Source organism: Nannospalax galili, unplaced genomic scaffold, assembly GCF_000622305.1.
Source record: "Nannospalax galili isolate Female #2095 unplaced genomic scaffold, S.galili_v1.0 scaffold85, whole genome shotgun sequence".
Taxonomy (NCBI): domain Eukaryota; kingdom Metazoa; phylum Chordata; class Mammalia; order Rodentia; family Spalacidae; genus Nannospalax; species Nannospalax galili.
In genome coordinates this window covers 8,739,900-8,754,947 of record NW_008358866.1, presented here as the reverse complement: position 1 = coordinate 8,754,947, position 15,048 = coordinate 8,739,900, and the positions used below count along the sequence as shown (strand labels likewise).

The 15,048-nt window shown below is 36.3% G+C and overlaps 1 protein-coding gene across 3 annotated transcripts in view; it reads right to left on the bottom strand.

Moving 5' to 3' along the window:
* Positions 1-371: 371 nt before the first annotated feature.
* The window catches only part of Ankib1 (ankyrin repeat and IBR domain containing 1), a 142,102-nt gene continuing 127,425 nt past the window's right edge, over positions 372-15,048 (bottom strand). For 2 of the 3 annotated variants that reach the window (XM_008822540.2, XM_029558357.1), the window contains exons 12-20: positions 13,919-14,053; positions 13,417-13,503; positions 13,129-13,195; positions 11,044-11,189; positions 9,855-10,033; positions 8,791-8,842; positions 4,866-4,980; positions 3,815-3,948; positions 372-3,483 (exon numbers count right to left, since the gene is read on the bottom strand). In XM_008822540.2, coding sequence (XP_008820762.1) covers positions 2,749-3,483; positions 3,815-3,948; positions 4,866-4,980; positions 8,791-8,842; positions 9,855-10,033; positions 11,044-11,189; positions 13,129-13,195; positions 13,417-13,503; positions 13,919-14,053 — 1,650 coding nt within the window. In that variant the 3' untranslated portion in view covers positions 372-2,748. The remainder of the gene's footprint in view (positions 3,484-3,814; positions 3,949-4,865; positions 4,981-8,790; positions 8,843-9,854; positions 10,034-11,043; positions 11,190-13,128; positions 13,196-13,416; positions 13,504-13,918; positions 14,054-15,048) is intronic. The other variant, XM_008822541.3, reaches the window with a different exon arrangement.

Sequence of the window (15,048 nt, the reverse complement as noted above, 5' to 3'; positions counted from 1 at the left end):
GGGAAGCAGGGCATTTTATTCACATGGCACACCTGTCCACCCCCTAGGTTCACAAAACATATCTTATCTGTACTATTTCTCTGTGTGTTTCTATGAGATTTCAAGGAAAAATATTTTCTTCTAAAGCTATAGTGATAAAATGAACATTAAGTTCATAATTTTTAGCACACTGTCATATTGTGAAAGCAGATTTGTCTTTGGGGTATACAATGCTCAGCAAATGGGCTAGTGTAAAAATACTGGGCACTAATCAATTATATATCAGAACCAAACTAATCCCATCATATTGGAGGGTATTTAATATGAAGCAAATTAAGCTTCCCAAATTGTTTAAAAATGAAGTTTGTAATTTAATGAGACAAAAATGGAAATAGTTTAAGTAATAAATGTTTAATCAAAGAATTTTACATATTATTAACAGCATTCATTTGGCCAAACATCTACACGTTTGTAGAGTCCTACTGTATATAAAGTGGGAATGTATCAAGTATAGATTATGAAAGTGCAAATAACAAGTCAAGGTTAGATTAGCTTTTTTTACATTATAAAATTAACTTGTTTACAAAATAGGCTTTGCCAAACGTTATTACTGAACTGTAAAGTCAATGACTGTGTTGTTTTTAAAATATGTACCAAGGAAATACAAACTGGATAATGATCGGTCTTCATGCTCAGGAGAGACCAGCACAGAAACAAAGGACACTGCACAGGGTGTAAGGAAACCAGAACCCACCACAAATGCATTTTCTCACAGAGTACCCTCCTCTCCTCGCTGCAGCTGTGCACCACGCCTCCAGCGATGCAAATGCTTTCTACTGGAAAACTTGCAACTACGTCTCAAAAACCTAATGATGTTAATATTTTTAATCCCAAATAAATCTGTAAAAAAATCCTTTAATGGACTATTTCAGCTTAATATACAGTAATACACTGTGGAAAAAGTTAGTATTTATCCCCACTGACTTATAATAGGTACTGGTATCAATGTTGTGGTAACTGCAATAGGGACCTTTGATATCCATGGAGTAACTCCCAAACAGTTTATCCTAGGGGAGTTGGGGGAATATTAAATACTCTAATATAATGTCTTGGCCATATGAATTCAAAGTAGAAGAATATTTCAAAAACAAGGTCTGAAAAAAAGTAATAAAAAAACCCCATGACAATCATGGATATCAATATTAAATACAATCTTTTACCCAGTCTAGGACTTCCCTGTACAAAGTCAACATGGAAATTTTGGTTTCTGGAGATTTCTGGTAACAATCTGGCAAAACATTAAATGGAGTGTTGTGTGTATCTATCTTGTTTATGTTATGCTAGTTTTAATAATATGCAAGTAAAACAGCCATTCCAACAGTTTACTCTAGTTTTAATTACACACTGTACCACTGTATCTTAATTACAACTAAAACCAATTATTTCTTCACAGTAAGACACTGATAACTAGGAAGCTGATTTCTTCAATACTAAACAGTAATCACACAGCAAATGAGTATTGTGTAAGAGAACAAACACATGTCAGCATTTGCTATCTAGGCAAACGAACTGAACATTTAATTGTTACTATTTACTATAAAGGCAAGGCCATGGGTGGTTTCATGGAGATCTTTGCAATTCATAGCATAGTTACTTCAAAAGAGACAATGAAATGTGAATTACTGACTTAACTGGCAACTATCCATTTAGGTTAGGCAAAGGCACGGTAACATGTTGCGTAGGATGTTTTATTGATTTTTTTTTTAAAATAACTGTGGGATTTAATATAACTAATGAAAACTCCACTTTTTCTATTTTATAAAACACCATTAAAAGTAATTGCACCCATTAGTAATTAGAATACACTGTAAAACTGTGAAAACAAAGAACTATGATTGCACTTCCAATAAAGTGTCTCTTAAAATACAGCACCGCCGTTGCTAATCAACTGTATTTTAATATTAAAATAAACTGTTTTTAACAGCAGCATTAGGTTTAGTTAACTACAGACTACATTTATTTAAATGCAGTTTCCATGGCAAAAAAAGCCCATTAAATTCGGGAACATCATTGCTACTGAGTGGCACCTTTTACTCCCAAGAACACTGACACTGCCCTGGAGCCCGCTAGGACGCGGCACACCTGAACGTCTTGTTAGTCAGTGCACAAGTCAGAGTTTGGCACAACTGGACTGTAAATAGACATGAGAGGAAATCTTTGATTCATGTGAAAATGAAAACTAATCTCACTGTGGTAGATGCAGTACTCAAAGAAGCATGGACACCTCAACTCACACTGCTCAGAAGTAAAGGAGGTTATGGAGAGACTGAGGACATACAGGTTATCAGATCTGTCTAACTGAACTTCTAAAATGAAGAAAGCTCTGTATTTATTTTTTTTAAAGAGAAAAGCCATCCAAAGATTACAGAGTAAGCGTCTGATTTAAATTCAACTTAACTATTGCCAACTCTGGGCTAAACAGAGCACTGCATTCTCTCAGAATGTGTACTACAACCTAGTTATTTCATCTGTGTTTCTCCTTTTCTCCTGCTGTTCTTTTTGTCAGCAAAAAGGGGATAAACAAAGCCTGTAAGGTGAAAATCACAACTGAGGCTATCGCTGAAGGGAATGCCTTTATAGTCAGTCAATCCTGACACCAGTGGTTTATAATTGAGTTGGAATTAAGTGGATCAAATTTCACTATAAAGCATATTCCACCTAGCATACCACTTGTACCTGCAATTCACCTGGAGAGTAAACGTGCGCAGTTCATACTAAATGTACTTGCTCCAGCCAGTCACCTGAGGTTTGACTGACAACATCTGACTCATCCCCTCTATTGGCTGCCTCGTTACTATGGTCACCAGCCTGAGACAATCCTTCCTCAGGCAGAATATTCTTTTCCAAAGGATTTTCTTCTATCTGGGTCCTTCCACCTTCATGCACACCTGCATCTTCAGGCAGTGAGTCTTCTGGTGGTACTAGGTCCATGTCCCTCACCCCTTCTGACCCATCATCTTTGACACAGGGAAGCTGAGGACCTGCACTGACTTCTGTGGCTGCTGCTGGGGGTATCAGGGCAATGCTTTGAGGGTTCATGTCATGAAACCAAGCCATAATATTGCCAAGAAGATTGTCACTGGCATTGGGGTCCTGGCCAGCTGAATCAGGGTCACTAGATGAAGGACAGAAATCACTTCTTGCCTCACTGAGAGGGTGTGAACTCAAAGTGTCAGTTGAAAATGGGTCACTTTCTGCTCCCAGTCTCATGAGGCTGTCACCAAGTTCCAATAGCTCAGAGCTGCTCAGAGCGGCCTGAGGACTATCTGTATTCATGGGGACAGAGTCCAGCCGGGAAGGTAAAGAAGTGCCTATAGCTCCTAGGGATGCTTCATTACTGAGGAAATCTCTAGTTTCTTCATCGATGGCCAGTCCAGACTCTTGAAGTGACAATTGTATTGCAAGAAGTATATTGGGATCATCTTCATCCAAGGAACTCAGAGCCTAAGGCAACAGAAAGTAAAACCACTTTAAAATGTGATTAAAGGAAAAATAACTTATCTAATCATATTTACCAGTCTTGCTTTATCAGGTAACTAATACTACTTCCATTTATAGAGGCTCTTTTATATATGTAAATATTATCATAATTTTCTTTCATTATGCTAAAGGCAAAAAATATAAATATGAAATGCAGGAACATTTACATGTACCCTATCATTGAAACAACAATTTTATCACAAAAGGAAGAAAAGGGAAAACAGTACAACTAAGGAACCACTAAGTACACAAAGAGCAAAAACATGGGTGGTGAGCACCACCAGCAAGGCTATACCTGAAGAGAGTCCTGGTTTTCTGAGCGACTGGCAGGGGTATAGTCACGCAGAGAAGAGCTGTGCAGCACACTCATAGATGCAGAACTCACCACGGATGCGCCAGGCCTGCGGCCACTACCACCCTCTGGGATATCTGATTGAAAGCAATGGTACCACAGAGAATTAGTGACAAGTCAGACTCTGTTCTTTTTGTGCATCTTTTTAAAATGGCAAGTTCTCTTTTGGTGCTAGTGAAAAACTCATGTTCATATGCACATGTCAGATCCCTTGGAACTGGAGTTACAGAGGGGCTGTTAGCTGCCATGTGGGTGCTGGGAACAGAACCTGGGTCCTCTGTGAAAGCAGTGTACTTAGTTTCTGAGCCATCTCTCCAGCCCCTTCCTTCAGATTTCTTAAAATTAGAGTTTTGGAATTACAATAGCCCAAAGAACAAATATGTAGTCCCTCTCAATGGTCTATAGAGATTTTGCAACTAATAACTTAACATTTAAAAATCAAATAATTAAAATAGTTCTCTCTGTTTTTTAAGAATATCTCCAGGAAAACTAAGGCCCCAATTCCTCAAGGCACTTGGATATTTCAGGCTCTGGTTTCTAATCCTGTATAAGTTTGAGAGGTATCCTACAAGAGTCCAACTAAACTTACAGAGTAAAAAAAAAATTTACAGAGTAAAATAAGTGTAGTAATGGTATCAACAGCTACATTTTATTGAGTGCTCACAAGGTATTTTACATGCATTACCTATTTTGATGGTCATTGTGAACGCATGAAGTAAATTGTTTCTATTGCTTCTTTAGGCTAGGGAACTGAAAATTAAGAGATGGCAAGTACCTTGATTAAAGATACACAACTGACTTTACAGCAGAGATGGGTCCAGGACTGTCCTACCTCATAGTTTTTAAGCTTCCTGTTTTCTTTATCATGTGAAAATAGAGGCGCTTGCTCATCTACTGTGAACCTAAATTACAAACTCATAAACACTGACATAAGCCAATTTTAAAGATAAATTCAAACAACTAAACACCTAAGCGACATTTCCCCACAGCTCACCAAAAGTGCTTTCACTTGGCTCATCAGGGTCTGGAGGATTACTGAGCAGGCTGTGCAGATCTCCTCGACGGCGCTGCTGTCTATGCCTCCTCCGATACTGAAATTCAGCATATTCCTGCATAAACCAAAGGTTATAAAATACAGGAGAGCATGCAAAATTTAAAAATGCAAATAAAACAAAGATCACACTTTTCTCCAGGAGAAAAAAAATGTGTGATTTTATACGTTATAAAATCAATTGGCTTTAGAAAAGCAAAAAGTTTTGCCATGCCAAGAAAATGAAAAAGGTAAATGTAAAAAGAAAGCTTTCTAATGGTCATCACTTAAACTGACTTAATTGGGAATACTTTCAAGCTCCAGTGTTGGGTGTTAACTGGGTGTTAGTTACTTCAGATACTTGATGCTTTCAAGGGTCTTATCTAAAATTACAACTGGTACCACAACCATTTTACTAATAGATGTTAGGCTTTCCCTGAGAGTCTAGTTTTTCCAAAGTGATTGTGATATATGCAAGGAGGGCCAGTGGGCAGGAGCAGGAAGGAGTTATAAAAGTAGAAAACCCCAAATGATACGCACTGTTAAGTACTTGCCGAATCACTGAAACTTTGTGTCTACTACATACCACACTCATAAGTCGAATGATTAAAAGAAATACGCTAGGTTAGCTTGAAAATAATACATCATTGAGCTTCCTTTTTTCATCAGCAAACATGTGGTATTATCTTTAACACAGGGAAGTATTTTTTATTTAGCTTTTGGGAATCAGGTAAATGTCCAAGAGTTTGTTTTACATTTGTGACAACAATTTACGATAGGTTTGTTACTACAGAGGCTATATCTGAGGTATCTGCTACAGATTTCAGTGATATGAAATGAGATTAAATGAGATGTCAGGGTGTATGACAGCATAAAAAGGCTAATTTTGAGAGTTATTGTAGACTCTCCTGGGGTTAAACACTAAGATCCTCAGATTTATGATTTATCTTAGTTACTTCTGAGTATTCAATATACTTGTGAAAGTATTAGGGATAAGAGAAAACAGGCTATATGCTACAAAACTTTCACACCATACCTATCTGGATCAATCAATCAATCGTTAGATACTTAAATTTATTTAAACTCCATCTATCTAGATGGGAGGCATCCTACCAGGCTAGAAGCCAATGAATGAAAGACCCAGTGCCTGTAGGGTCATGTAGTCTTGTAATACTCCTTGTTGTCTGGGCAGTATTTATTCTTCCGAGAGGCCTATACTCTTGGACTGGATGACTTACTATATCATTATGGCTGCAGGACTAGTGTAGACACCATATCTCCTAGACAAAGACAGCAGGAGAATTTTACCTCATTTAAAGGTTCATATTTAGGGAGAACGTACTTACTTTTAGAAGACGATAGTACAAAGCTATTCTGAATTATATGAACTATTACTGATCATAGACTATTCGTATTTGGAATTTAAGAAAACAAAACAATTTAAAAACTGCAAAACAAACTTGTTCTAGTTCTAGTTATGCTCACAGAAAACTCTAAATGGTATTCTGTCATGATGCAACAGGTTTAAAATAGTTTCTCATGAAATTATCTGAGTATTTCCAAGGAATTCTAAACTTTTCAATGAGCATATGAAAAAACAGGATGCTCCAAATGGTGTGAGAGTGTTAAGATCATAGAGAAGATTTTTTTAAAAGCCATCAGATTCTTTGTTGCCAGTTTTCTGTTTTATGTAACAGCTAGCATTTACTGGACAATTTTATCAGTGTCTTCATGGACACCCTAATCCTGCCAGAATTTCCGTCCTCCCAATTTTAAAGATGAGAAAATAAGGGAAAATACAACCTAAGCTCTTAGAAAGTTACAGAACTAGAACTTGAATTCATGTGTTCCCGAGATCTTAAGGCTTCCTTCTTCTCACTAAGCTCCACTGCCCTAAAAGTAGCGTGAAACAAATATTTATGCCTGCCACAGGCTTAGTCAAATCAATTTAATGAGAGTATGATGAAATTAAGTGAAAAAAATGTAAACTTGGGCCTTAAAGTCTGTGGAATATGGTAACATTATTTCCCATAATTAACATTAAGGCAAAGAATCAACTTAAAAATCTTTAATTTGGGCAGTTACTTCTGATAGTTAAGTACAAAAATATGTAAGTCTCACAATGTACTCTTTTATATTTTTATGTGTATGAGTGTTTTGCCTGCATATATGTGAGTGTACCACATGCATGCAATGCCCATGGAGGCCAAAAGAAGGCATCAAATCCCCTGGAACTGGAGTTACAGATGGTTGTTAGCCACCACATGGGTGCTGGGAACCAAACTCAGGTCCTCTATAAGAGAGGCCAGTGCTCTTAACAGCTGAGTCATTTCTCCAGCCCAACAATATGTTAATTATTTAGATTCGATGTAAAGAATTGCAATACACCCAACACTTTTAGGAGTAAATTATTTTGGTCAAATATAACATTTTTTTCTTTTGCTTTGGGACAAAAGTCTCACTATATAGTCTTGGCTGGTCCTGAACTTACTGTGTAGCCTAGACAGGCCTTGAGCCTGCAATGATCCACCTGCCACTGCTTCCTGAGTGTTGCCATTATAAGCATGTGTTACCATGGCAGACATATAAAAGAAATTTCAGAGACAGTCATGTGTAATAGCAAGCCCAAAGATTTCAGGATTCCTAAAGTTACTGTCAGAGGCAGATGCTGTAGAATGATACATAAATGATTGTGAGTTCAAAAAAGTTTTATTTTTGCTAAATTGTTCCCGAATTTTAATGAAAGAAACTTATTTTTTTAGGTGGAAAATTTCAACATCCCCCCAAAATGTAATGATATTATGACACTGAAACATTAAGCCTAGGATTGGGTAAATAATAAGGTTTTTAATTTGTTTCCTAGTTAAAAACTTCATCAATATATTAATTATGTTTGCAATTTAAGTGTATTTAAAATTTCTGCTCAAAGCAGAAACTCAAGTCTATTTTCCTGCATTTATCTACCAATACAAAAGGCCTCAGGGTGATTGCAAAGTATCCTGAGCAGCTGAGAAAGGAAGCATCTGATTTAAATAAGCCATAGTCATTTCTTGAGAATTGCTTCTACTGTCTTTCAGCTTCAAAAAACAATTGGGCAACGATGATGAACAAAGGTTTCATCATTTGTCATCCCCTTCACAAGAAGTAAATTCAAGTATTATCAAATGACGTATTATTTTATAAAGAACAAAGGAGACCAGAATGGAAAGAACTGTTAAAACTATTTTAACATCAGACAAAACAGTGACAGTGGGAATTTAAGTCTCAGGAAACAGCCACATAACTAAGATTTTTACTAGGTCTTAATTTTATTTGCTGCAATTGCTATTTAAAGTATTAACTGTTTGAAAATCTCTGTATTTTAAAAATGGTTTGTCAATAATAATAACAAGAAACCAAGAAAAGTATGAAAGTCTTAAAGGGAAGCAAGAAGGAAACAGGCACAGCATTTTTCTGTACAGACATAATTACTGTTTGTTTTGTAAGTTTCCACCTTAGCAAATGATTACAAATCACTTATTTCAGGTGGTTGCAGCAACCTCAAAAAAAAAGTTCACTTAGGTTTTTAATATGTTCAGACTAAAATAAATACACAAGTCTACTAAATAAAATTCATAGCTCTATTAATAAACTAGATGCTTCCAAAAATTTATACTGTATATATTTGACTAAATTCATTTAGTAATTCAGATTAATATAAGGGGAATGTACTGTTATACTCCAATATAATAAACAGCTGAATGCCAGCTCTGTCAAGGCATTTCTGTTACAAAAGAAAGAGAGCATCACTGATAATTTCAGAAGATTTAGAACAGGGGAAGGCGCAAATGCAAGCAGGGTTGCATGAAGGAAAAAAATATGAAAATAAAAGCCCCAGCAAAACAATTACCTCAGGTGATGCAAATCCTAAATATTCCCAATCCCATGTTCCACCAGCAAAGCTACAAAGAAATTAGACACACCGTTTGATTTATTATCAATACTACAAAGTATAAAACCAGACCCTCACCCTTTGAACATTACTTTTAATTCTTCTGATTATAATTTGTCAAATCAAAGTAGATTCACTACTAAAATACAATTACTTCCACTATTATTATTAGTTTTGGCTTTGTTAGGACAGGTCCCACTATGTAGCCATAGCTAGCCTGGAACCCGTCATGCAGACCTTGAATTTACAGAGGCCTGCCTCTGCTTCGAGTGCTGGGATTAAAGGCATGCACCACCATGTCCAGCCCATTATATTTAAAAAAAATTCTAAGTTTCTTTACACTTGTGTGATACAATAGAGAAAATAAAAATGACCACGTTATAGAAAAGTATTCTGATTGCTTTCATTTTCATTTTGTAAGTAAATATTTATTTATATTTATGTAAAAATAAGGTCAAAGGATTTTCTAGTGCTGTCAATTATAATAAACAAGAAATATACTTTAATTTATAATGGCAGAAGTATGTACAAGTATTTGGAACATAACAACCCAAACTGCTGCTCTTTAAGGGATGACAGTGGATGATTTAAGTAACCTTATAAATAGAAGACTTCTCATTTCCTTACAGCTTGGCAACACAAAAATACAAATGGCCATAACAAACTGGCCAAGTTTCCAAATTCTATGTCCTAAATTGTTTATAATATATTACTACACATATTAAATTTGAAGTGACACATCAGAATAGTCTGGATTATGAGTTCTGAAATGTGAAGTTAATTTAGCCTAACTCAGTCCAAAGAGCTGCACAGTGGTAGACCAACAAACAAGCAAACAAAATCATTCAGAAAAGAAATCGTACTGAGGAAAAAATATCAAAAAGAATTTAACATACTTTTATCAGTTACGTTTTAGGTGTAAGTAACTTCCAAGAGTACGAGTCTTAGTTGGACAAAAAATAAAAGTCCTGTGTTGGTTGGTGGCTCAGGCCAGGGTGGGTTCTGTAGTGCACAAACTTTACCTGCGCCTTGGAGCTTCTGGTGAGTCTGCAGGAGCAACTCCACGTGCTACGGATGCCAGGAATTCTTGCCTTTTCTGCTGCACAAGGCATGCTGCCTTGATGATCTTGTGGCGGGGTGTACGAAGATAAGGCCTATTGACTTTTTGGGCAAGGTCTTCGGTGACCATTTCTAGGTCTGTCTACAGCAAGAGATGGAAGAAGGGTTACAGGCTGAATGGGTTAGTAAGCAGATGCAAAGTCCAGCTGGGTTCTCAGTGAGGTTTACTTCTTTTGTAGTAAGAAACTTATCCAAATGTTGAAATAATTTCCTATTTAACACACTTGATATTTTCTATGTTTTTCAGGTTATGAAAGGATCATGTTTCAAATCCTACATGCAAGAAAATAGCATTCATTTGATAGGCATTTATAATAAGGTCGTAGGTATAGATTACCAAGTAGTGGAGCATGTCAGCTGTCTAAAAGGAATTTATTATTTGTCTATGTGGAAAAACACAACAACAAGAAGCTAGTACACTCAGGGCATTTGCACAAGCCAAGTGTACAGAGTGTGCTGTGAGACATAGTTTACACAAATCCTGAAGGAATCTGAGGCAAGGTAAGACTACTGTGATTTGGGGTTAGGTCTGAAAGGTTTTTTGGAGAAAACAAATATTGAACCTTAAAAGAAATGTAGACTACAAATTAGTAGAAGGCAGTTTAAAAGGATGAAATAAAAATCACAATGGGGAAAACTATGGTGCTTTCCAATAAGGTTATATAATGCACTTGGTAAGCTATAGTGAGGTAGGCTTAGGCTATGACTTTTGAGTTGTAGTTCTGAAATAAAATGGTAAAGACTAACTTTCTCATGCAGTTCTCAAGGTGGTTCATTTCATCTCTGAAGATAAAAATCTCTGTTACATAAGAAATAGGCCAGATTTCTACCTCACCTGGTTTAAAATAAAGAAATGCTGTTGAGAATTTGCACAGCTCAGAACTCATTTAAACCTTGCAGTGATACACTTAAACGTAATGAAAATTTTAGTTTGTTAATTTTCCTTTACTTATAAACCATTTTAAAATAAAAATAAAATTGTTTTACTACTCACACTTCACATTAGTCAAAACAAAGTTAAGCAGTTGAATAGGAGAAAACCTGCTTTCATAATTGCTACCACTTCAAATATAATTTTAAAAGATATCTTACTTGCATTAGTTCAAAAATTTCTTTCTTTGTGCTTTTAGGTTCTAAGAAAAATCCATACGGATAAGAACACTTGAGAATACGCCGAGTTTTTAAGAGCACATGAACTGCATCTTCAATGAAAGTGGTATCTGGACAGCCTCCTTCAGCTATAAAGTAATTGAGGCACAGTAAATGCTTTTGCAAGTATTTTATTGTAGAATTTATAAACAATTATGTTAAAAAATTCCCTAAGGATAACCTGGAATAGCAATATACTACTTATTTCAATTAGCTTAAAAAAAATCTATATAGACACTTGTGTGTGACATGACGTGTATGTGCTGTGTTTGTAGGTAAGGCACAGCCCTTCGGCCCAGGCGCCATGAAGGAATTTGAACAAATGTCTTTGCTAAGCCACTTGCTTCTTCTTTTTTTAAAGGCCTAATTATAACTATGCACCTTCAAAAACAATACTGTTAAGGGAAAGGATATTAAATTCTTGAAGCAACTAGATATTTAACGCTAATATGTAAAAATCTTCAGAGAGATAAAGGAAGAGGAACAAGGAGAAGAAATTGCTTTAATAAAGGCAATGCTATCATTATAATACTCTGTTTTCACTGCAAATAAAATGAAATTAAGCTGTATTATCAAAATTGTAAGTATTGCTGAAAATCAGACTCAGCATGCCTTTAGAAGATGCTACATACGGAATACCCTACAATGTCTGAGTACACTCAGTCCCTAGGGTAGGTTTCTGAGTTAGGATGTGAATCAAAGGGAACCAAACACCCCTTGTCTTTCATTATAATACATGTGAGAAATATGTGAAGTAGACTGTTTCCTACTTTCCAATTGTTTTATCTTTTAGTGTTTTTCTATTTTACAATGCTTCCTGGAACCTCTAGTATACTGAGTAAAAGCAACCATTTGCATTTTCAAACACTGAATGTTTATTCTATGTCAGGTACAGTTCTAAACACTGGGGATACATTAGAGGTGAAGAGATAGAAATCCCTGTTAAAGAAATACATACTCTGTGAACCTTTTTTCTTCCAGTTTCACTGTAGATGACATTTCCAGAGTTTAATATTGGTATGGTAAATTTATATCATTTATAATGTCTTCAACTTGATAATTAACAAGGTCACTAGGTGGCTATTGAGACTTCCTACATTCTAATTTATTTAACTTATGGCTACTGTGTTATTAGGGAACGAGTTTCACAAAAAAGGGTATGAGAACTCAATATTTTATAAACTGAAACAAATATAACATCAAAATTTCATGTTTACAATATACTTTTCACATAAAAACTATAAATGCTTTAAAAATGTGACTTTTAAAAGCAAGCACACTAGAATCTCTGTGCTGTGTAGTCATTGTGGAACACTGTGTGCTAATGACGCAACCAACACTCCATCCATATTCAGGGATTTAAAAAAATTATTTATTTTATTTTATATGTCTGAATGTTATGCCTGAATGTAAGTGCACCTATGTTGTGCAATGCCCATTGGGGGCCAGAAGAGCTATGTCAGATCCCCTGGAACTTGAATTACAGATGACTGTTGGCTGTCATGTGGGTGCTGGGAACTGAACCTGGGTCCTCTGTAAGAGCAGCCTGTGCTCTTAACCACTGAGCCATCTCTCCAGCCCAAGGATTTTTTTTCCCCTAACTTTCAATTGGGAATCCACAAGTTAGGCCTTCCCATCAAGGCTTTGCCTCAAACTCTGTTTGACTTCACAAGAATCTTTGTGTACTCAGTGACAACTGCATAACCTATGTACCTTGCTCCCTTTAACTAGGCTAGGAAAGCCTTTTAGAACCCATTCTCTTTTGCTTATACAGTAAGCAAAACTATGGTGTGGTACTGTCTGGTACCAGCAAAGGCTGCATTAGGAGGAGGGGTAAAGTGTCTAGTAGATACCAGTCACAGAGCTTCATCTGCTAGGATGCATTCAGGGCTAAATAGAACTCTGTACAGTGCCAGAAGTGGCTAATGGACCTATTGTCTTTCTTTAGGGTACTACCCTCCTATCAGTGAGCCGACTTAGTACAGAAAGATTTTATAGTAATTACCACATATACAATGTAGAACTTACTTTCTTTGAGAGCTCTACTTAATTGTTCCATCTTTTCTTTGGCTGTTTTAAGAAGGCGTTGTTCTAACTAAAGAAACAGAAATAAATTAATTTAAATAATTTTATTTAATAGGGTCTCACTACATAGCTCTGATAAGCCTGGAACTCACTATGTAGATCAGGTTGGCCTTGAACTAACAGAGACCCACCTGCCTCTGCCTCTCAAGCGTTCGGATTAAAGGCAGGCATCACCATACCCAACCCCTCTAACAAAATAATTTAGCTCATTTCAAATGATTTCGGACATACCTGGTAACTATGCTCATGGTTTTTAAATCTTGTGTAATAGTGCATAAATCTGTCAAGTTCCTGAAACCGTTTATGTTTTTTCTCAGCCTAGGAAACAAAAATACACAAATAATTTTTATTAAAACTACCATTAAAATTGCTTCAGAGGGATTACAAGCTTTATCAGTAATGGGTAATAAAACATCTATGTTGAGAGAATATAATGACCAATATATTTTAAAGGCTCTTGGAACAAAGTTTTACATTTGTACTCTCTGTGATAAAACAATGAATCCCTAACTCCACGTCTTCGACGTTTTATTTGATGGTTTTATTGCAATGGACTGATTTGTATTCCCTCAGAATTCACAAAGAAGCCCTAGGATCCAATGTGACTTGCATTTGGAGACAGGGCTTGTGAGGATATGATAGGTTAAGTAAGGTCATTACTGTAGATTTATCCTGATAAACTGCTGCCTATGCAAGAGGTATACACAGGAGGTCACGCTTAAGCAGGTGTTACCTCCACGGTCATCTCCTTGGATTGCTCCTCCACATGCTGAATGACTTCATAACGAGTACATCTGTAATAACCTCCAGTTGAAGAACTATGCTTTTTCCATTCTTCTAGGCAAATCCAGCAAAAGTCATACTTGCACTTCAAAAGAAAACATACATACAAATCTCTCCATACATTAATACATAAATGATGCTCTGCTTGAGACAATGTGTAATCTTGTAAAGATTATACATCCTGATTGTGCTGTGTGATTAGAAACCAATCTTCTCAAAGACAAGCCCTTTTTGTCATGTATTAGATAGTTTGAACCTGTTTCTTTATTTTTTATTTATTTGGTCCTTTGGGGATTTAGCTCAGTGGTAGAGTGCTTGCTTAGCAAGCACACGGCCCTGGGTTCGGTCCTCAGCTCCGGGGAGGGGGGGGTGTGCAAAAAAAAAAAAAAAATAAGGTCTTATTATGTAGCCCTGGAACTCCCTATATAAACCTGGCTGGCCTCCAACTCACAGAAATCCACCTGCCTCTACCTCTGCGGGAATTAAAGGTGTGCACCACCAAGTCCAGTAACATTACAATTTTTAAATAAAACTACTGAAATAGAGGCATGAATTAATAAAATGTTACATATATATATATATATATATATATTGTTGTTGTTGTTGTTGTTTTCTTTTTTGGTCTTTTTGAGACAGGTTCTCCCTGTTAGCCCTAGCTGGCCTGGAACTCACTATGTAGACCAGGCTGGCCTTGAACTCACAGAGATCCGCCTGCCTCTGCGTCCTGAATATTTTACGCCCAGCATAAAATATTATTAACTGAATTCCATGACTTTTGAAACACATAGGGTAGCTTTCGGTGCAATGAAATCAGTAGAATAGATACTTTCAATACCCTAAAGATAATTGTTTGTATTAATGGTTTTTCAGTCAAGTGTATCATTGTTATTTTAATTTCTTTAAAATTTTATTATTTTTATTTTATTTTACGTGTATGAATGTATTGCCTGCATGTGTGTAAGTGTGCCCATGTCATGCAATGCCTGAGGAGGTCAGAAGAGGGTGGCGACAGATCCCCTGGAACTGAAGTTAGGGTGGTTGTTAACTGTCATGTGGGTGCTGGGAATCGAACCCGGGTCC